At 44.0% G+C, this 22,717-nt stretch overlaps 3 protein-coding genes across 4 annotated transcripts; 1 reads left to right on the top strand and 2 right to left on the bottom strand.

Annotated features, from left to right (window-relative positions):
- Window positions 1-2,373: 2,373 nt before the first annotated feature.
- mstna (myostatin a) lies at window positions 2,374-4,062 on the bottom strand. The gene is made up of 3 exons (XM_076985105.1): window positions 3,621-4,062; window positions 2,988-3,340; window positions 2,374-2,754 (listed from the first exon to the last, which is right to left on the bottom strand). Exons 1-3 carry the CDS (start codon window positions 3,973-3,975, stop codon window positions 2,374-2,376), a joined length of 1,089 nt encoding a protein of 362 aa, XP_076841220.1. The 5' UTR covers window positions 3,976-4,062.
- A 549-nt stretch (window positions 4,063-4,611) lies between these two features.
- On the bottom strand, window positions 4,612-14,181 carry ftcd (formimidoyltransferase cyclodeaminase). Of its 2 annotated transcripts, XM_076985103.1 has the most exons (14): window positions 14,026-14,181; window positions 12,689-12,872; window positions 12,333-12,461; window positions 12,059-12,147; window positions 8,626-8,805; window positions 8,110-8,247; window positions 7,477-7,608; window positions 7,233-7,294; window positions 6,894-7,023; window positions 6,536-6,697; window positions 6,340-6,383; window positions 5,894-6,032; window positions 5,653-5,748; window positions 4,612-5,296 (listed from the first exon to the last, which is right to left on the bottom strand). In XM_076985103.1, exons 1-14 carry the CDS (start codon window positions 14,077-14,079, stop codon window positions 5,213-5,215), a joined length of 1,623 nt encoding a protein of 540 aa, XP_076841218.1. In that variant the 5' UTR covers window positions 14,080-14,181; the 3' UTR covers window positions 4,612-5,212. The 2 variants fall into 2 exon arrangements, with proteins under 2 accessions (XP_076841218.1, XP_076841219.1); XM_076985104.1 differs by lacking the exon at window positions 14,026-14,181 and having other exon boundaries at window positions 12,581-12,693.
- A 1,878-nt stretch (window positions 14,182-16,059) lies between these two features.
- Window positions 16,060-21,415, top strand: cnot9 (CCR4-NOT transcription complex subunit 9). Its single transcript, XM_076985195.1, has 8 exons — window positions 16,060-16,243; window positions 16,841-17,020; window positions 17,170-17,285; window positions 17,715-17,824; window positions 18,786-18,895; window positions 19,097-19,195; window positions 20,710-20,801; window positions 21,197-21,415. The coding sequence occupies exons 1-8, from the start codon at window positions 16,226-16,228 to the stop codon at window positions 21,363-21,365; spliced, it is 894 nt and encodes a 297-aa protein (XP_076841310.1). The 5' UTR covers window positions 16,060-16,225; the 3' UTR covers window positions 21,366-21,415.
- Window positions 21,416-22,717: the final 1,302 nt, after the last annotated feature.

The following is a 22,717-nucleotide window of genomic DNA, read 5'->3' on the forward strand; positions in this document are numbered from 1 at the left end:
TTATACACGTGCTTCAGCTTACTGTACTCACTCTGATGCAAATGGACTGTACTGTGTGGAAGTGCATAGAGATTTTTGATGATACAGTGCAGTATTGTCAGATAGTGATTCACAGTCGCATTAAAGTCAATAAAAAGGTTTTAGATTTTGTTGTACAGAAAAGATTGAGATTTATTGCATAGAAGTATGTTCAAGCCATCGCAGTTTAACAATGCTATCTCAAGTATTCTTCACAGGCTCAAGGAATCATCACTTATCCAGGCTTATATAACTCAAATCTGAACGCTTACAATAATTCAGATTTTTACAGTTCCAATCCTCATATAACCTAGTTCTTTTGACATTTGTTAAACGGAGTGATCTAAAATCCCATGTCAGTCTAAACAATAAGCACTAAAGTATTCTGATTCAGAGCAAAAGAAAGCGCTACAGGAGAATATTCAGAGTTGTAGTTCCTTCTGTAAAAATTACCATCATCCCAGTTCCCATTCAGTAACCCTTGTGTTCGACAAATGTGCCTTTCTCAGAGAAGCAGAATGATCTGAAATTAAAGTTCCTGGCAGAATGTTTTCATGAATTGATTGATGTTACTGTAAGATCTGCAGATTTCAGAATGGTTATTACATATCCAGGATCTGACATTACTCTCCAAATGCTTACAAAAGAGACAGACTAATTAATCCTTTAATGTCCAATACTGACCTATCCTTTAATGCATGATACTGACCCCTCCTTTAGTGCCTGATATTGACTGATCCTTTAATGCCCGGTATGTAAAAGCTTCCCAGCTCAAGTACATAGGAATGTGCAAGAATAAAGTTGGTGCATAAGCACTTACATAGTTCAACTGGATCAATGCTATTATTTAGATGGTGTTAGCAGTGGAATCTGAGTTATCAGCAAGAAAGACGGCAATTTATCAAGTGTCCAAGCTGAGTGATGGCTTGTGTAGAGGCTTGTAACTGTTATGGGTTTGATATCGGAGTATTGCCAAACATCTGGTGCGTGTGTTTCTGTGAACTGCTCTCTGGAAGTGCTGAAAATGGCATTTCCCTTTCTTTTGTTGTTGGTTCGCACAAAGGTTCTTCACAAACTATCCAAAGTGATTAGAATGGCTTTGTAACAGATCTCCACAATGTTATTTCATATAACAGGTTGTGATGTTGTCAGAAAGCAGTTGTTGTCTTACAGTCGGTTTCAAAGACTCGAAGCCCAGTGGGATGTCCACGAGGTTCCTTCCGCCTGGTGCCGCCGGGATGCCGAATGAGCGCCCCCTGGAGTTTCAGCTCAACCTACCAGGCTGAGTGTACGTTTGCTAGGGTTTTTATTATACAATTATTTATCACATATTTTTTATCAATAGAAAATGTTTGCTACTTCAATTCTTGAAGCCTTGTGTGTCATGAGCTTGAAGAAATTATCTACTTGAAACCTTGGTAAGTGATCGCAAGCACTCTTCATTCGGTGTCAGGCGCGTTAACGGTGAAGTGTTCCTTTAACGGAGTGAGAAACGGGACCATCTGCGGGTGCAGGCGCTGTCCTCAAGCCGAGGGCACTGTTTTCGCATCCCGGCAGGAACCTCCCAGCGAGAGAAAGAAGCATCGTGCTTGTTTATTTCTTTGAAGAGCCGCGATCCACTCCGCATGCCAAATGCAGGGTCGTCGGGGCCGTTTTGGTTCGGGTTACCAAAGGACGAGGTGCTTTTGGGTCATGAAACAATTCGTTGTAGTTACATGGCGACTGCGCAACTGGTTGGGAACTACGACAGAGCTTCTCGGGATGATCTTTAGATGTCCTGGAGTAGTTCCTCTTAAAAACAGTCCTCAACTGTTCAATTCATAGTTTAAATAAACTCGCAAAATTGCCAAAATGTAATGTCTCATAAAAAAGATGAGTTGCATTTGTAGGATAGCCTATAAATATTATTGAAAATGCCAAAGTAATAAAAAACATTTAAGGTCTGTTTTTCTTGTGTGTTTCAGATACGATGTTTTCTGGACTTCAGTTTATCAAGCATTTCAGGGTAAAAAAAAAATGTATATTAAAGGTAAACCTTACAGGTCCTGTATTTTCGGTGATCACATTAACAGAAGTGTTCTGCCTGCATTATGGAGGTTAGTAATTACTGTTACAGCTGTAATTGAACTTTTATGTAGGGCTACAGAGTCACTCGGGCAGTGCCCAATCTAAAAGGGCGTCTTTGCCTCTTCAAGCCGTTATTGTTTAGTTGTGAGTATTAGGATACTGTATACAGAGTGCTATGATTCATAGTTGTTTTACATTGCGTTTTTGATGAGAAGTTGAGAGAGAACAAGTAAATCCTTTGTAGTCCCGAGTGACAAGCTGTGGGGATGCTGGCCAAGACACGGGGACTCACGAGCACCCGCAGAGGTCCACGACCATTGAAGGGATCTTGCCGTATATGATCTGCTCTCTATGGTTGAAGTAAAGCATGTTAATGGGCGACATCTTGGTGGGCGTGCAGCAAGGCCCGGCCGAGCCGCGCGGGTTGGCCTTGTTCACCAGGTGGGTGTGCGGGTACTTCTGCAGGTGAACGTGCTCGCACTCCCCCGAGCAATAGTTGGCCTTGTAGCGCTTGGGCGCGATTATCCAGTCCCAGCCGAAGTCCTCGAAATCCACAGTGAGCGGATACCGGCAACAACGGGACTCGGTGGAGTGTTCGTCACAGTCGAGGCCCGATTCTCGCTTGGACCGCTTTGGATTGTCCGTTATTTTGACTTCTAGGAAAGGTTGCTAAGAACATGAACGCAAAAATGAAATCAACACGTAATGAGTAAAATATGTGCGTAAAGGTTATGCGTAAAGGATATGCGTAATGGTTATGCGTAATGGTTATGCGTAATGGTTATGCGTAATGGAAATCCTATGTGTTAATTGTACTTATAGGCTAGCCATCACCATTTTCATATAGATAATCCCGCAATATCATATACGAATAAATAAAATGGGTATATAAAATGCCTTACGAGCCCTTCCTCCCCGGATGCGGCAGATGTAACGGCCAAGTCTTTTCCTCTGGTGTCGAAGGCTTTTATGTCGATCCCAAAGTTGCTCTCGGGTTGCTTAAGCCACGACTGCAGGGGCTGCTTCATGTCGATGCTCTGCCAGGGGTTTGTCTGGCCATTCACGTCGATCTTCAGAGAGCGGATGGTGGAGGGCGGTGTCAGGCGGGAGATCTGCATGGAGATGGCGGTGGTCTCGTCCCCGAGACGCAGGTGTATCCACAGCTGCGCCTTCACGATGTTGTTCGGTAGGATCTTGGGACTGAGCGAGAATAAGCAGCACCGGGGCACTCTGTCAACGTGAGCGATGCTTTGTGCTGAAACGAACATAAAACATTACTGAACGCAGACATGTTGTCGATGTCCTTTTACGTGAAAGCCCCATTTCATTTGTATGCGTTAGAATAAAAAAACTATTATGGACAGCATAGTAATTTATTTAATTAAAAACTTTGGAATGGGATTTTGGTTATCTGTAAGCTTTTAACCGCAGAGGAAACGACATCTCTGTTTTACTTTAGTTTAAAGAGTCTATTTTTTGTAAGAATGAACATCATAAATGGTAAGGAGGACGTGAAGTAGAAACGGCGCGCCTACGTTCCGCGGCCATAGTGATGATAGTTTCCGTTGCTGCTTGTTCCTCATCCTCGGCGACGCCTCCCCCCTGGTCGTACTGATTCAGTAGCTCCAGAAGTGGCGGTGCTTTGGGCAAGAGCTGTTTCACCGTGTCCCTGCTGATGTTCGGCGCCTGTTCCAGACGCAGGATGCTCAAGATCTGGGACTTTATCGAGTGAAGGCGCATTAGTTTGCTCTGCTCTCTGAATTCACACGTCGAACACTGCTCGCCGTCCTCTGCCGTCATCAAGGAGTGAGGCGTCGTATTCAGGCTTTGGGTCTCGCATCCGAATAAACTTAGAAGAGTAACAAAATAAACAATAAAAAACATGTTCATAACTTCGCGCCGCAAGATGCGCCACGCCTCTGGGCAACGCGACGTTACGCGCAGAAACACAACGGATCTGAATTTTCCTTTAACCTGCATGCAGTTTTATACCACAGGTCCCCCACTGACACTTAACTTACGATTGGTTCGGTTCGTTTTGGACGGACTCAGCACAAAGGAGGGAGAGTTTCTTGAGATGCATCAAAACATAATATTTTTCAAAACTGACAATGAGTTTAAGAGTAACTGATAATTGTATTGCGGCTTATAGCGGGTTCTTGTGGTTCATATGCCACAGAGAGTGTATATTGCACACATAGTTTTTTTTTGTACAGTACGTAAAGAAGGGCTTAATGTGTAATGTGCGGTTGTTGCCACCAGGTGGTGCCATGTTACTTACGCTTGCTCGAATACCTGATGCATGACGTAAGAACGGTTGCTTGCTTTTCGTGAGTTTTATATTACAGTCTGTAGTCATTTCTGTAGTCACTGAGTCCATAAAATTGTGTAATTTATATGTGTGTTACATACCAATACAGCAGTTAAAACTACTTCCGTATGCCAGAAGTATATCAAATCAATTTAAGGACTTTATTTTCAATAATATTGTGAAAACCATGAGACGTTATAAATCTTACACATTAATTCAGCTCAGCACTTTATTATTTAAAATTTGACAGTTATAATTCATCAATAATTAATTTTTTAAACAGAAACAAAAAATAAACTACATTTAAAAGGCTGTTTTCTTGACTGTTGCTCCCCAGACTTTTAAATAATTAATTACCACGAAAAGGAAAAATGAGCAAAAAATTATGCAATGATCAACACTGATGGATTGGTGGTTGAACAAGAGTTTAATCCACCGAGTGACAGTACATGAGGTTTATGTGAAAATACAGAGGCTCTCGGCAGGCTTCTGTGAGGGTGTCCCTGTAAGAACGCAGTTGTATCTGAAGCTGGCAGCATATATTTCTGTATTTATATTTCTTTATTTCTATATTTCAGTCCCAACTGTGGAATCTGAAAAGCTGAAGCTCAAAGGCAAAGATCTCTTCCGCTTCTCACTTGCAAAAGCAGCTCTCAGCTACAGAGAGGGCTACACCATGGTGATGTGTAAGAATGCCAACCTGCTTTATTAAGAGTGTGTGCATGTGTGCGTGTGCGCGCATGTGTGTATGTGTGCACTTGTATGTGAGTGTATGTGTGTGTGTGTGTGTGTGCGTGTGTGTGTGTGACCAGGCGTTCAGTGGCGCTGGCTGGCGGTCTCCAGCACCATGGCAACACTCTCTTGCGCCTCCTTCAGGAGTGCTGATGCCCTCTCCTCCACCTGACACCAAACACACACAACCATCACCCATCGTCCAATCAGATCAGGCATAACAACACTGCACAACCAATCACAGCAGCCCGTGTTGCTAAAGGAAGCAGCATATGTCCTAGAAATAATTTTAAATGGCTGTTGATTGATTGGCAGGATAGTAGACTTTTACCTGCGACTTCACTGGTCTGAGTGGAACTCAGTTTTCTTTACACAATTTACATTTTAATTTACAAGTAATTTTCTAATGTGAAAGGGATTCAGATTATTTAACTACTTGTTATTCAATTTGTTAATAAGTATTAATTTGATTATACACTAGTGCTAACAGGATGGTTTGACTATAATTCTGTATGATTACTCACTGTAGACCTGAATGACTGGTCAGTGATGTCTTTCAGGTTGATGATGACGTTGTAATAAGCCCCATACACCGCTGTTTCTAGGGCTTTAGCTGCTACCTGTTCAGACAATCATGTACAAATAGCTGAGTTTGGACATAGTTCAGAACATATATAGAGACAAGTTCTATATACATTAGTCCCCCCTCTCTCTCTCTCTCTCTCTCTCTCTCTCTCTCTCTCTCTCTCTCTCTCTCTCTCTCACTTGTGCGTCTGATTTGCAGGCCACGTTGCCGTGCTGCACCATCTCCCTCAGCGTGGGCCACAGTGCGGTGACTTTCTCGGCCAGGGTCAAAGGCACCCGCACCGCCTTCTTCAGACCTTCCTGCATGGCCTCATTTCTCCTGGGGAACACATCGCTCCTGTTTAACCTAAACCTTCAAGGTGCTGATTATAGATGTTACCCACCAGATGGCGCTGTAAGGCGGAATTAAATTAAGTGGACTCTATTGTGAGATGTGTGTGAAGAGTTTGGCATGGCACTTTGGTGGGCTTAATTTTCCTGTACTCACTAGCTCTATTAGGTTTGTGTTCCCAGTATAAAACTAAACTAAAATGTCGACATCAAATATGTCTTGGCTGATTGACATCTGGGCTGAGGGCCAATGTGTTTATATGTCAGAGCAGAGGCATTTAGAGATGGCATCATACCTTTTAATGTCGTCCGGTGTGCTTCTGGGCATTTTCAAGGCAGCCTTGAATTGAAAAGGGATGAATTAATGCTAGTCAACCATGGAAAATGGGTGTTGTAATGTCTAGGAGTGTGTGTGTGTGTGTGTGTGTGTGTGTGTGTGTGTGTGTGTGTGTGTGTGTGTGTGTGTGTGCGCATGTGTGTGTGTGTGTTAACCATGTAGCTGTTGAAGGCTGTTGAGTCAGCATCCACCATAACCAGCAGCTCATTCATGGCCTTGTGAAAAGGAGGAATAATTCTCCTCATGACTCCATCTACAGCCTCAAACTGCCTCTTCCCATACGTCATCTGGCCCACCATACAGCCCAGAGCTGCCCCCTGTGGGGGAGGAGAGAGAGAATAATAATCATAATAATCAATAAATCACACCACAGGTCTGAAAGCGTTTGTAGTTTTCGGTGTTCTGTAGTTTTGGAGTCTGTACGTTAATTCTTTAAATACAATCAGCTTCTTCCGCAATTTCAGAATATCTTCATTTGTTCCGACATAGTTTTGGCAAGTTAGGCCTTGTTACCATGGCAGCGATTGCCGCAGAAACCGACCCTCCCCCGGGAGCTGCTGTCCTGGCCCCAACGCTGCGTACAAACTGCTGCAGAGAGAGAGACACCAGCCGTCCTTCGTCCTGATTGGCTTCCACTATGTACCTGCACGCAGCACCGGCCAATCACATTTCACCTGAGTTGTTTATCAATGAATAACTGTCAAGGCTGATCTTTAATAGAGTGGATTAGTGCAGCACGTAGGAATTGCAGAAAGGAATTAAGAAAGGAAATATCTTTGCAAATGACTTAACTAAATTGTACAAACGAGTTAGGTGACCTATTCAAATATATTTTCTTGATAACACACTCACTCTATGATCCTCTCTTTAGGGACGAACAGTCCCAAGGAGTCCAACCCCAGTTTGCTAATAACCTGAGCAAAGATGAGCAAATTTAAGAAGATACGAACTCTTCAATATCGAAGAGATACTTCATGTAAAATACCAACATGTCTATCAGTAAAGGAAAGGTATTGAGTGACACTCAGCACGATTTATGTTATAGACCACAGCAGTTAACGAGGTTCAGGTTAATTAGACGTTTCACACCACTCACCAGCCGCACTTTATGCTCCTCTTCGGTGATGAAGAGCTTCTCTTTCTGGATGTAAAAATCAGCGCAGTCCAGCACTGCTTTTAACGGGAGCAAGCCCACGATCTGGGAGCCCACCACTGGCAGGTTCAGGTCCTGAATCAAAAACCGAATCATGAATTGCATGAAATTGTGATTTGAATTGTAATGTGAATTTGAATGGATCTTGTTTAGGGAAGAATAATTGCTCTCAATAAGATCAGCTGACCCACAGGTCTACACATCACTGTGAATATCCGTGTGTGTGTGTGTGTATGTGTGTGTGTGTGTGTGTGTGTGTGTGTGTGCAGGGCCAGGTAAGATGGTGTGTGTGTGTGTGTGTGTGTGTGTGTGTGTGTGTGTGCAGGGCCAGGTAAGATGGTGTGTGTGTGTGTGTGCGTGTGTGTGTGTGTGTGTGTGCAGGGCCAGGTAAGATGGTGTGTGTGTGTGTGTGCGTGTGTGTGTGTGTGTGTGTGTGTGCAGGGCCAGGTAAGATGGTGTGTGTGTGTGTGTGTGTGTGTGTGTGTGTGTGTGTGTGTGTGTGTGTGTGTGTGCAGGGCCAGGTAAGATGGTGTGTGTGTGTGTGTGTGTGTGTATGTGTGTGTGAGAGAGACTCACCCTGGCGTCTCGGCAGATCTCCTCGTAGACGGTGTGGAGAGGCGTCAGCTCGAAGTCCAGGATGTTGGTGGACACCTGGGCCAGGTTGCTCTCCTCCAGGTACCAGCCCATCCCCTGCACCTTCTTCAGGAGCCCTGGCTACAGACGTGACAGCACAACTTCACCCAGACAGCAGCAAAGGACTGAGGGAACATGGTGAACTCCAATACAATTACTGTAGCTGACTAATACTTCTACGGCTATAAACCCATCGTCATAAGGTGACGGGTTTGCTTTACCATCATTGTATAGTCAAATGCAGAGATTTTCATTCCATTCCTGACAGATGCCCTAACCCAGGCATGTCTGGCCTGCCAGCACTGTTGACCACGGCATAAAATACATGTACACAAACAAAAAAAGCTATCCACTGCGGTAGACCTGACCTATACTGCAGTGGATATATCAGTCATCCCCCCCCCCCCCCCCACCACACCCAAACCTTTATTTCATAAATTAGATGACTGGATCGTGTACCTGGTCCTTGCCTCTGCCCTGCTCGCGTATGTCCAGAGCGATTCTGTGTGCCTGCTCCTTGGTGCTCAGCAGGTTCACGTTGTAGGCAATGAGGAACTTCCGCGCGCCGGTTACCGTGGCCCCCCACGATGGCACAAAGGTGGCAGGACCATAGTCAGGAGCCCACTCACTTTTCCTCAGCTGTTGAGGGGGGGGGGGGGGTGCATTACATACAAACACATTATTTATTATGTCATTAGGGATATCATGTCATGTGGGAAACCGATTGTAATTGTTAGGGTTTTTCTTCTGATTATTTTTCTCCGCATAAAACGCATACTTGGCAAAAAGTTGTAGTCTCTTTGCAGGACCAGGCTTAATTACAGAGACCTACATTGGCCTGATGGTGGCGCTATAGCACAGTTTTTTTTGTTTTGGCCCATATCTCCCACACCGTAGGTCGTAGAAAGAAAATTCCCCTTCTGATGGATTCCTTGGCTCAAGCCAAACAAAATGGTTTAAAAACTCCACCCACTTATATTTTTTGCTAATTTGCATAATATGCAAAACCTACTTTTGCCTACTCCTCCTTGGGTTTTCATGCTATCCCCACACTCCTGGTACCAAATGACTCAGAAGAATCTCATTATAAAGATTGATTAAAAACATTTCAACATTTCCATACAGTCTGGTTGTCACATGTCAATCAATAGCTCTGAGGCGTGGCCAAATCTACTTCAGCAGCTATATCTCAGCAATGCTTTGACCAATATTTATGAAATTTGATCAGCTGACAGAGCACTTTGAGGTCACATCTCAAAGCTGACCACAATTGTCCAATAGGGGGCGCTATAAAATGTGACCAATGGTTTCTCATCAACCATTGGTCACATCAAGCCAAAACTTAACATGCATGATCAGTGGCTCAAGTGGTATCAAGGTACACAATGATGACATCATCACTCAAAAAACATGGCCACCATGAGCCAATTAATTGGTTTTGGCCATTTGACAGACTTAACATTGGCCAATGAACATCACACTTGACCATTATGCATATCTCAGGACTCTGTTTTAAGCTGTTTCGAAACATTTGGCCACTAGGTGGCACTATTTGTGAAAATCATGCATATCTCCTCCAAATCTTCGCTAAGGAACATGCAACTTGATTCATTTGATTCCTTGCACTACACCTGAAAACTTTGCTATTACAATCCTATTAAAAAATGCATAGTCACATTCATCAATTGTTTGAAAATAGCACTTTTCGAACTAGTCATAGGCATTTGATCCAATTATGGCAATATTGGAATTGGCATAATCTGTAGACACTCACACTGTAGGTAAATAATTATTAAAAACATGTTGGATTTTTATTTTTCTGATTGGTCTATTTTTCCATTATATCATTGTGGCCATGCCATATATGACCTATATTACAATAACTCATAAATCATGTAAGTGATTAGCTCTCAATTGGAAAGCTTTTTATAGACTTAGGCCCTTGTGAGGTATGCCAAGATTGGTTCAAATTGGCCTGTCGAGGGCGCTACAGTGTCCAAAACCCTAAGAAATCATAAAAACTCATGCTGCAATCCTGTTATGCTGAATACAGACGAGTAATGGGTCTTGTATGATTCAGAACAATGAGATAATTAACTTTGAAATGACATCTCATAACAAAAAGTGCACTTCCTGACCAAAAATAAACCTTTTATTCACTAAAATGTCTGTTTTGTCACTATAATATCTGTATGGTAGTACTTGGGCTCCATCTAGTGGCCAAATTCTGGAACTGACTGACACAAATTCTGGAACTCAAACACATACAAAGCTGATCTCAGCATGTGATTTAGGGCGTACTCACACTAGGCACGGTTTGCTGGTTCCGTGCTGGGGCCCGGTTATCCCCCCTCCCCACTCCCCCTCACTCACACTCACACTGGCTTTATCAACCCGGCCCGAGCACGCTTACGTCATCACAACGTGACTTTATTTGGAAAAAAAGCATAACACTATGGAGTTCACGATTCTCTTTTTATTGTATTTTTGGAGTCGTTTTGGGAGTGCAGAAACACGGTGCAAGCACAGATTTATCGATAATTTAACACAACGATTGTCTGCTAATCGCTTTGCCGCTATGACTGTTTAACGTGAGCGTCGTATCACTGACTCCATGTTTGAGTTCCAGCGAAATGAACCAATCAGACGAGGCACCAAGCGGGCCCGGGCACGGATAGCGCTCACACTAGAAGCGAACCGTGCCCGAGTCCACGCGAATCGTGCCCTGGCCCACCTCTTCAAGCGGGCCCGAGCACGGTTAACTGATCCGGGCCCGGGCACGGTTGGAGCGCTCACACTAGCCAAACGAACCGTGCTTCGGCAGGGAACCGTGCTTCGGCAGGGAACCGTGCCCGGGCCCGGATCACAGAGCCTAGTGTGAGTACGCCCTTAGTTCTACGATCTAAATCATTTTGCCAATACAAAATTAATTTTGAACCTTTTGGGCCTTTAGTGCCTCAATTGAATCTTTTTTTCACATTGATTTATTTAGGCATTTTTTCCACTGAAACAGTTTCTTTTCATGTTTCATGTAGCTGTTGTGTACGTGAGTGTAGTTGTTGTGTAGGTGAGTGTAGTTGTTGTGTACGTTAGTCTAGCTGTTGTGTACGTGAGTGTAGTTGTGTAGGTGAGTGTAGTTGTTATGTACGTGAGTGTAGCTGTTGTGTACGTGAGTGTAGCTGTTGTGTACGTGAGTGTAGTTGTTATGTACGTGAGTGTAGTTGTTGTGTATGTGAGTGTAGCTGTTGTGTACGTGAGTGTAGCTATTGTGGACGTGAGTGTAGCTGTTGCATACGTTAGTGTAGTTGTGTTTGTGAGTGTAGCTGTTGCGTTCGTTAGTGTAGCTGTTGCATTCGTTAGTGTTTCTTTTGTGTATGTGAGTGTAGCTGTTGTGTAGGTGAGTGTAGCTGTTGTGTAGGTGAGTGTAGTTGTTGTGTAGGTGAGTGTAGTTGTTGTGTAGGTGAGTGTAGCTGTTGTGTAGGTGAGTGTAGCTGTTGCGTACGTGAGTGTAGTTGTTGTGTAGGTGAGTGTAGTTGTTGTGTAGGTGAGTGTAGCTGTTGTATACACAAGTGTAGCTGTTGTGTACATAAGTGTAGTTGTTGTGTATGTGAGTGTAGCTGTTGCGTACGTTAGTGTAGTTGTGTGTAGGTAAGTGTAACTGTTGTGTTCGTGAGTGTAGCTGTTGCGTTCGTTAGTGTTTCTGTTGTGTATGTGAGTGTAGCTGTTGTGTACGTTAGTGTAGTTGTGTGTAGGTAAGTGTAGCTGTTGTGTACGTGAGTGTAGCTGTTGTGTACGTGAGTGTAGCTGTTGTGTACGTTAGTGTAGTTGTGTGTAGGTAAGTGTAGCTGTTGTGTACGTGAGTGTAGCTGTGCCATATGGTATCATGTCGCACCTTCTCTGGTAGAGCCTCGTACTCTCCGGCACGTACTGATGGGAGAGACCGTCGGCTCTCAGTCCGAGCTGCCTCTCCATACAGATACACTGGGAGAGAGACACAGACAGACAGACGGAGAGAGAGAGAGACAGCGAGAGAGTAAGATGTACACAAATAGGCACAAAGACAGAGAGTGTCAGAGACATGAATAGAAAGCAAGAGAGAGACAGAGTGTGAGAGAGGCAAACCCCAGAGTGTGTGGGGTAGGAGGGGGAGGGGGGGTGTAGCTCACCCGGCACCTGCAGGATGTCCGCCAGCCTGCGGCCGAACTCGTTAGCGCACGCCACACAGTCGTCCATGGTGGCGTTGCGGACGGGGATGAAGGGGCACACATCCATGGCTCCCGTACGCGGGTGCTCACCTGCATCGGCGTGAACAGGCAGACATCAGACAGACGGCTGCGTTCGGCTGGTTACAACAGACAGACGGGTGTGTGCCTCACCACTTATACAGATAAATGCTTAATCACTGAAATCCTACCAAGGGAGGAGGTCTTCGGCGCCTGGCGCACGATACACGCCATTGCACCAACCGCTTTGAGCGCGGGCTTATATTCACGCCCACTGGCACAGTTACGCAGTTACACACCCGTGTGTTTGGTCATGTCGATGGCGGTGAAGGCAGCCCGGGCGGCGTTTAGCGCCCCCTCTACGGCGGCCTGCGGGGACCCCACAAACGTGTACACTGTCCTGTTAGTGGAGGTCCCGGGGTCCACGTCCAACAGGGTGCAGCCGTCTGTTGAGGAGATGGCACCGGCGATGGCATCGATCACCTGGGGGAGGAGCAGAGAAGCGTCCAGGACGCTGGTGGGTTGTGAAGTCTGGCACGGTGCTTCGAGGACTGGGTCTGAATTTTAGAGGGAAATTGAATTCTGGGCCTGAATCCTGGATCTATGCATATGGGCAGGGTTGCCAACTTTTCAAGATCACTTGGAGTGAGATTTGAACCTGGAGGGGGTGGCGAGTGTAAATTTGGCGGCGGGGGGGTGAACGCAAATTGTTACCGGGTGTAAAATAGACACAAATTAAGTATTATATCGATCGATCGCCCGTGTGTCACTGTGAGGCGGCCCCATACCGGTCGCCTCCGTCCACAGCGGCTGTTGTTGTTTTGTTGCGTCGTGTACGTCCCTCAGGTGGGCGGAGCCCGTGATCCATCTCACCTGAGGGTCGTTTATTTGCCTCTATATGTCTTGTCTTTGTACCAGTTGACCAGTAAATAAACTAGATTTTGTTTTCGGCGTGAGAAATCAGATGTGTGGCGTGAGAGCGTGTGAAGACGGTCAAATGTGTGTGTCTCACGCTCAATGCGTGAGAGTTGGCAACCCTGCATATGGGTGATCTCAGCTGCAGTGCTAAAACTCTGCAGCCAGTTACAACAATCCTGACAGGGGATATGTAAATATTTAAGTTCAAAAATTGATTTTCTTCTCTGTGATGTATTTGTTGTCTAACAAAATCCTGCTCTCTCCATGCAAGCCAATGCAAGAGTCGTTATTAATACTTCTCATATTGCAAAGAAAGAAAGAAAGAAAGAAAGAAAGAAAGAAAGTGAAGACCAAAAGCAGAAAGAAACAGAAGAACACTTGTGTGGGTGTTTGTCAGTAATCATCATCTAAAAGTCAAAATTGCGGAATATTTTCAAAAATATTTACATTTCATAAAACAAAATGTGTATTTGTTCATTTATTTAGAATTTCAAGTATATACAATTAAAAGCACACCTCAAATATGCATGTCATACAATATTCATAGCAATCAAAAGTGCACATAGATATACTGTACATATGTGTACTGCACATAGGTAGCCTATATTACACATGAATATACTGCACATTGATCAACTGCACATTGACATGCAGAACAACTGGCCTCAAGCCACATAACCGAGCTACAAACTGATGCATCATATGTTTTTTATTTTACCTCTTTATTTCGTCCCTCAGAGAAGTTGGGCACACACTCGACCAACTTGGCCATGGCTGCAAGAGATCACACACTTGATCACAACACCTGAACTGAGGCTCACGCACACCCACTTATAGGCAGCTGTGCTGGGTCCATCTTCCCTTGTGTCCCGGGTCAGCGTTCCTCCGTAATGATTAACCAGCACCACTGAGCCGTATCTGGATTTCTGGCCAATGATTTGCTTATCCCTTCAGATTAAACTTCAGCACAGCACATTTGCATACACTCGAAACAACCGTTTTCTACACTGCTATCAAAAGTCAGAGATGATGGATGATAACGTGAGACCCTCAGGTATTGCATAACTGACCAGACATGGTCGGCTAGGCTTATACAAGTTTTGGCAATTCATAAAAAATAAAACCGACAATAATTTAGACATCACACTTTAAATTTAGAAACATCAAAGCAGTGCTAAATGCTGGTCAGTTGTGATGATTCATGCATTTACTTGGCGTGTGTAAACCTCTTTATGCTGAATATTCCATGCTGTGCCTGTCCTGGTCCATACACCATATACCACAGAGGGTTAGAGGTCACCACCTTACCTCTTTTATTTTGACCCATTAGATCATGCCCTCAACCTTTGGACTTTGCTGGTCAAGCTTTGAGCAACTCTGGAGATGGACTCCATTTAATGAATGACCCTTTAATCTCTCCACAGTTACACCACATCCAAAAAGCAAACAGGTCAGTGATGGTACGGTTAAAGAGTGATTGTGGTTAAAACACAAGGGACAACCTGTGACCCAAGTCTTTGGAGAGGCGTGAACATGAGGGGGTGGAGTGGGACTTCTCTTTAATTTCACTTCGCTTCATGGGAGACATCCGTGGTGCTCTCGGATGGGAGGTAGAGAAATGTGTTCACATTGAGATGGAGCTGAATAAATAATTCAATGTTTTCTATTACTTCACAAAATAATAATGACTGATGTGCGTGTGTGTGCGCATGTGTCTTTCCCCTGTTCAATTAATTGGTCATATAGTCACCATAATCCGCATGTGTGGGGACAAAAACTTATAAATGTTACTGCTCCTTAATGTTAAATAACTCTGAATGTATTACTTATTCTAATTACAAATATTGCATAGATATTTGCATACATGTAAAAATATGTTTAGGCTACTTGTTGCTCTGTTATTATAACATAAATCATTTAAATTTATTATGAAGGTTATGAAACCCACATTACTCCATCAACAATCAAACTATCCAAGTGAACAACGAAAAATAAAAGATATCACATTTACTTTGTTCAAAACTTGAAATATCAAATAACTGTGAAAATAGCAGTTATGCTTCACAAACGACCCCTCTGAAATAGACTTTAATCGCGGTGATTTCTTCAGCCTCATCAAAACAGTTTTTACTGCCGCTTCCTTTGTGGTTGTGAACACATTCTGTTGCGATCGCAGCTTGCCTTTTAATTCTTTGGCAATTTGTTGTTTTTCTTGATGCCTAATTTTGACATACTTAGCTCCATGTTTGGTCTCAAAATGCCGACGTAGATTGTACTCTTTGACAACCGCCACCGCTTCGTAACATTTATTGGGAAAATTGCATCGATATGGAAACACTGCAGTCTCGTCACTTCACGGGTCACATAATTGTGGGAAATGTAGTTTTTGGTCACTGCACGTATTTTACGGGGTTTTTGGTTTTTTTTTTTTAGATGTGGCTTTTTAAGCTCTCGCGGGCCACATAAAATGACTTGAGTTTTTTTTAGCGTAAAATAATGGTTTCATCTACAACATTTTCAGCTTGTGTTAGTTTTTTCCTTCGACAGATTCATTTGCTCATGTTCTGATGAATTATAACATCAAGAAAGGCTCTCCCTAGACGTTTCTAGAGTTTGCAATCCGCTCATATTACCCCGCTCTTGCTTTAAATAGAGCGAAATGCAATTTGAAGTGTTTCGCGTCAGTTCTTCCAGCGCCACCTGCCGGTGAACGAACCACTGGACGCCCGTGACGCGTTCCGAGGTGAAAAGTCACGGTGACGCGTTCCGAGGTGAAAGGTCACAGCTCTGGCGCTCCGCGGAGCTCCTCCGTCTCCACAACAACAGGGCGCCGCTCACGCACGTTCAGGACGTTTTCCCGCCAGACCGGACCGGGTGCTCGACGGCTCTGGGGAGACCACGCTTAGAAGCTCCGGAGAATGTTAGCTACGGGAGCGGTGAGTCCCGGCGAGGCCGGTGTAGACCGTGTTTACACACACTCGAGGTGTAGGCCTCGCCCGAAGCCTGTTAGCGGGGTGGCTAATGCTAACGACGCTTCTAGTTAATAACAGTATTAATTGGAGCTGGTGTTATATTATGTGCATGTGTATTAAAACATCTAGTTAATAACAGTATTAATTGGAGCTGGTGTTATATTATGTGCATGTGTATTAAAACATCTTCTAGTTAATAACAGTATTAATTGGAGCTGGTGTTGTATTATGTGTATTAAAACATCTAGTCAATAACAGTATTAATTGGAGCTGGTGTGGTATTATGTGTATTAAAACATCTAGTTAATAACAGTATTAATTGGAGCTGGTGTTGTATTATGTGTATTAAAACATCTTCTAGTTAATAACAGTATTAATTGGAGCTGGTGTTATATTATGTGTATTAAAGCATCTTCTAGTTAATAACAGTATTAATTGGAGCTGGTGTTATATTATGTGTATTAAAATATCTTCTAGTTAATAAACAGCGCTGAACATGTAGCTGTATAAACACGCCACGCTTGTGTTCGGGGAGTAAGTGAAACTGTTTAACTCCAACAGGCCGTAACTACGGCGCTGGCTCAGGTGGACCGGGAGAAGATCTACCAGTGGATCAACGAGCTCTCCAGCCCGGAGACGCGAGAGAACGCGCTGCTGGAGCTCAGTAAGAAGCGAGAGTCGGTGAGCGACCTGGCCCCGATGCTCTGGCACTCGTGCGGGACCATAGCCGCGCTCCTCCAGGTATAAAACAGAACAGTGCGCAACAATCCCGTTTGTGTCATCTTAATGGAGCAAAGCTCTATTATCGGTCCTATCCTGCATTGTGCCTTTGAGCATATCGTGTGGATCATTGTGATCATGTCATGGGTGCTTCTTTAATGTTTGTATAGGAAATAGTGAACATCTACCCTTCCATCAACCCCCCCACGCTGACCGCACACCAGTCCAACCGAGTGTGTAACGCCTTAGCACTTCTGCAATGTGTGGCTTCGCATGTAGAAACACGGTAAATACTTGTGCCATGTGGTGGATACAGATAATACACACACACACCTGTACATGTACTATGAATGTGACTAATGCATCAATACTGTCATTCAGAGTTTCTCAAATGTTTGCTGAAGTATCGTCATTCCAAGTCTTTCGATAGCAGTAAATTTGTGTGTGTGTGTGTGTGTGTGTGTGTGTGTGTGTGTGTGTGTATGTGTGTGTGTATGTGTGTGTGTGTGTGTGTGTGTGTGTGTGTGTGTGTGTGTGTGTGTGTGTGTGTGTGTGTGTGTGTGTGTGTATGTGTGTGTGTGTGTGTGTGTGTGTGTGTGTGTGTGTGTGTGTGCGTGCGTGCGTGCGTGCGTGTGCGTGTGCGTGTGTGCGTGCGTGCGTGCGTGCGTGCGTGCGTGCGTGCGTGCGTGTGTGTGTGTGTGTTTGCCTCCTGCAGCTCCGCTTTCCTGGCCGCCCACATCCCCTTGTTCCTGTACCCCTTCCTTCACACCGTCAGTAAAACGAGACCTTTCGAGTATCTTCGCCTCACCAGTCTTGGGGTCATCGGTACGTACCTCACCTTAACCTTTAAGCTTTGCATTAAAGCTGTTTTGGTGCTTAAGGTCAGTTTAGTCATTTTGGTTCTTCTGAAGTAGGCCTGCCTTGATTAGTCGACTAGTCACGATTATGTAAACTATTAAAATAGTCGACGCGTCGTTTTTTTCTCTCCAAACTGCTGCGGCAGTTTCCACTGCTGCGTCTGCCTTTCTGTCCTTGACGCACATGCGCAATATTGGAAACCGGGGTAGACAGTGGACGACATCCCAGGACGTTATACAGACTGGTATAATGGCTACCCGGCTACGGAACTCAAAAGTGTGGGATCATTTTCCGTAGCCGGGTTCCAAAACCCGTGCAATAACTGCAAGGCAGAAGTTTCCTTCCACGGCAGCACGACCGCGACGTCTCATCAGTGAGACCCAAACTTTATTTTTGTGAATAATTCCTTAGTTTCAGGTACCTAACTAATTTTATTTAAATGTAGCGAAGTTTGATGCCAGAGACAAATGAAAGAAAGAAAACCTAAAAAATAATTTCTTTATTAATGTATTTATTTTTCCGTTGTTTAAGCCAGTGCCTTATCCTTATTTTAATAATTGTCTGTTGCAACAAGCTGCATATTTCATTAAAGGTTTAAAGAACTAAGATCTTAATTGTTTTTATTTTTAGTTAGCATATAGCTGAAATCTAATGATGGTTATATAATAGCAGTTGCATTCTAGTGTGATAAGCTGTATGTTTTATATTCAATTAACGTACGATCCGATTAGTCGACTAATCATAAAAATTAATCGGTGATTAGTCGACTATAAAAATAATCGTTTGTGGCAGCCCTATTCTGAACACGCTGCTGGTTTGCTACAGGTGTATATATGCATGCACACACACGTGAGAGAATAAATGGGTATGTTAGTACATAGAAAAAGAATATAGGAGGAATTCAAAATAAAATAATGTGTGTCTGTAGGAGCGTTGGTGAAGACAGATGAGCAGGAAGTGATCAACTTTCTACTGACAACGGAGATCATCCCGTTATGTCTTCGCATCATGGAGTCGGGCAGTGAGCTATCTAAGACGGTACGGACCCGTACGTCTCGGTCCAACACTCGCTCATACTCACACCCCGGTCCTGTATTCATACCCACACACCAGTTCCATACTGACACCCAGATCCCACACTCCTACTCTCAGAGCAAATGCTTCCAGAGAACAAATCTGTCTGGTGGGGAATCTGCTCATGTCCTCGGTTTGCAAGTTCTCTGTTCTGCCGTGTTGCAGGTTGCGACGTTTATCCTACAGAAGATCCTGCTGGATGACACGGGCCTGGCCTACATATGTCAGACCTATGAACGCTTTTCCCATGTGGCTATGATCCTGGTGAGTATGGAGGGTAACATGGCGAACCATGACGGCAAGCTAGCAGGGAGGCGAGGTGTGCAGTTAGCATGACTGTGACCATGCTAATGACCACATCTTAGCCTTTTTGACCAAACACGGCCAAAGCAGCAAACAATGTCATGGTCTAAGGCAGGGGTGTCAAACTCAAAAACACAGTGGGCCAAAATTTAAAACCTGAACAAAGTCGCGGGCCAACATTGAGCAAATTAACCTTTTAATATGGACCAAAACAAATTTTGCTTTAACATTGAATATGGAACAAGCAACGCTTATTACCGTACATTATATATACAAATTTCAATTAAAAAAAAAAACACATCAATGGCATTCATTTATTAAATAAAAAATTTATTTTCTATTTGCAGCCTTCTGAATTAAATATCAAAATAAAATTTTTCCGCTGGCTAATATTTTTAAAAATAAAATTAATCAATCAACCATTCAAGCCAATGCCTTGGAATAGCAAGAAAAAGTGCATTAAAAAAATGTTAATTATTGCTCAGTTTGCTACACACTGATCTACTCTGATGTGCCCAAGCCAGATGCCTGGCATCTCTTCTTGGATGCTATTTCATCAATGTCTGGGCTCAGGCTCTGAGTTGAAGAAATCCTCAGTATCGAGCAAAGGTGTTCATCAGTCAGACGTCTCCTGAGAGATGTTTTGGTCATCTTCATCGAGGAGAAAAGTTGCTCACATAGATAAGTGCTGCCGAACATAGAGAGCATCTGAGCAACTTGGGTGCGGAGCTGAGGCATTGTGTCAGGGATGAACTGTGGAAACTGTGCGGCGCCTACAGCATCATACTTTGCTTTCAGCGTGTCCTTGCACTGGAGTTCAATCAGCTCCATTTGCATGTTGGTTGCTGCATTTTCCACATCAACTGCGAAGGGATTACTGAGCAGTTCAAACCTCTATTTCTGGACATCAAAGTCGGCAAATTGCCGGCTAAAGTCAGCGCAGAGTACGCTGAGTTTTTCAACAAACTGTGCGCATGGGAACACGGCGGTAGATATCTGCGTGTTTATGGTTTGGCAGCAGGGCAAACGGGCCTGTCTTTTACATATGTAAACAGATATTCTGCCTCCCACTTGTCCAGAAAGCTCCTGTTTTCTGCCTTTCTTTTCGCCATTTTTGGGAAGGGGTAGCACAGTGACAGTTGTAGTGTGAAGTTACTATGCCTACTGTCCTACTGATTGACGCGCCAAAACAACAGCAGGGCATTATGGGATTTGTAGTATTAGCGGTGAATGTGCTGTACAGTATAATACCAGGGGCCAGCTCTAGTAGTCATTTAGTATTGTCTCGCGGGCCAAATATAATTACAACGTGGGCCAAATTTGGCCCGCGGGCCAGAGTTTGACACCCCTGGTCTAAGGAATTAGAGACTGATCTGATTGGCACTGCATCAACATCTTTTATTTTTATTTGCCTTGATGTTAGTGATTGGACTGAATGGTTGGTAACAAGTGTTCTGATTGGCTGGCTGTTGCAGGGGAAGATGGTACTACAGCTGTCCAAAGAGCCATCGGCGCGGCTGTTGAAACACGTCGTACGCTGTTACTTGCGTCTCTCCGACAACTCCAGGTACATCAAACACCTCTTTCATGTGACAGTACCTGTAATTCCTGGTCTGTCGATTAGTGACCTGTTATATTGGATGGTCGCACCTAGAATATAATTATTTAGAAATGTATTAACAGCCGTGGACGAATGAACACACAATGTGGTCAGGTATGGGAGGGATGTCATTTTTACCATGATATAAATTAACTGTACTGAGAGACGTCACTTGGGTTATTTTGCATAAACCACAATGAGATATTAGTGGCACAGTTACATTTAACTGGTCAAGAGATATTTGCAAAGGTTACATTCTGTTACACTTCTGTCTCTCATTCTCATGATTGGTCTCTCTTGGTCTCTCGCACTCTTTCTCACACCGTCTCTCTCTCATGCTCTTTTTGTCTCTCTGTCTGCAGAGCGAGAGAAGCACTCCGACAGTGTCTGCCCGACCAGCTGAAGGACACCACCTTTGCCCAGGTGCTGAAGGACGACACCACCACCAAGCGGTGGCTAGCTCAGCTGGTCAAGAACCTGCAGGACGGACAGGTTACAGACCCCCGCGGCATTCCGCTACCCTCGCAATAACACACACACACACACACACACACACACACACACACACACACACACACACAGGTTTATAATTGTAAACAAGAGCACTTATAAGTTTTTCCCCCAAGACTTTAAGGAGCTCGGTCTCTGTGTTTCACCCACTATTGAAGCAACCTTCCCTGGACATTTCAGCACAACCAGCCTTGGGTTGTACATGACATTTTTTTTGTTTTTTGTACCCCCCTCCACCAAGTCTTTGGACTGATCATCATCTTGTTCGGTTTCTTTGACTCTCTTAGACACGCAGAGCTGATCGAAATGTTTGAATACTGTAAAATAAACGTGAGTCACTATGTTGAGCATTCTGCAGCTTTTCTTGATCCCTGGTAGGGTTTGGGTTTGGTGGGTGGTGTGGGCGTGGGTTTTGTAAGATATTGATGGAGTTACCTTATTGCTGTATTTGAATGGGAAAGTCATAATGCAGGTGTGATGACACGTGCATTAAACCTTTGTTTCTGGAATCTTCTGTTGCTGTTAATAACACAAATAAAAAACTTCATATAAAAATAAAAACTTCACAATGGTGGATGTTTTTATTATATTTGTGTAAGCTGGTATCAGTGAATATGACTTCGGTAATAATGTATTAAACATTATATCAGTTAATGACCTGTTAAATGTTTTCAATATATTGTGATCTGTCTCTGATCGTTTTATTGGGCTTAACTTTCATACAGAGTTTCTGGTGATTGTGAAATATTAATAGCTGGCTGAAAACATTGCGGAGGTGAGAGTTCCAACATGGTGCTTGTAATGGAAAGTGTTTTGCTTTATGTGGGTGTGGCTTAGGTGTTCATGGATATGTCAAGCCAGTGAAGGAACCCCCCAGTTTAAAGATGGATGTGTGTGTGTGTGTGTGTGTGTGTGTGTAAGTAGAGCTAGGAAACTGACCTCCCTTGTGTTTTATTGATGAACGGAAATATGATCGGCAGGGAAGAGACCCTATTGAGAGATGCAGCCAACATGTACTCATTACGCACACACAAACATACTTGCGCCCCCCCCCAAACACACACTGGGGCCTCTGTATGTGTAGAGGCCAAGCAAGGACAGCACACTGCTTGAGTGGTCCCCACTCCATGGAGGTCCATTCGGACACTTCAGCGACAGGTTGAGTTGGGTTCCACAGAGGGGACTGGGAAGGTGCTGACACTCAGGGGGTTGATATTGGATGAATGTATGTGCTTGATCATCTCTCTCTCTCTCGTTTACCTCTGCCTCTTCAGAGTACTACAGGTTTAGGTAAGAGTTTTAAAGCCTGGGTTTAAGCCTCACTCAATAGTGTGACGAGTGTGACACTCGAGAAACCACTGAATGAAAGACCG

The sequence above is a fragment of the Brachyhypopomus gauderio genome, unplaced genomic scaffold (genome assembly GCF_052324685.1).
Source record: "Brachyhypopomus gauderio isolate BG-103 unplaced genomic scaffold, BGAUD_0.2 sc37, whole genome shotgun sequence".
Classification (NCBI taxonomy): domain Eukaryota; kingdom Metazoa; phylum Chordata; class Actinopteri; order Gymnotiformes; family Hypopomidae; genus Brachyhypopomus; species Brachyhypopomus gauderio.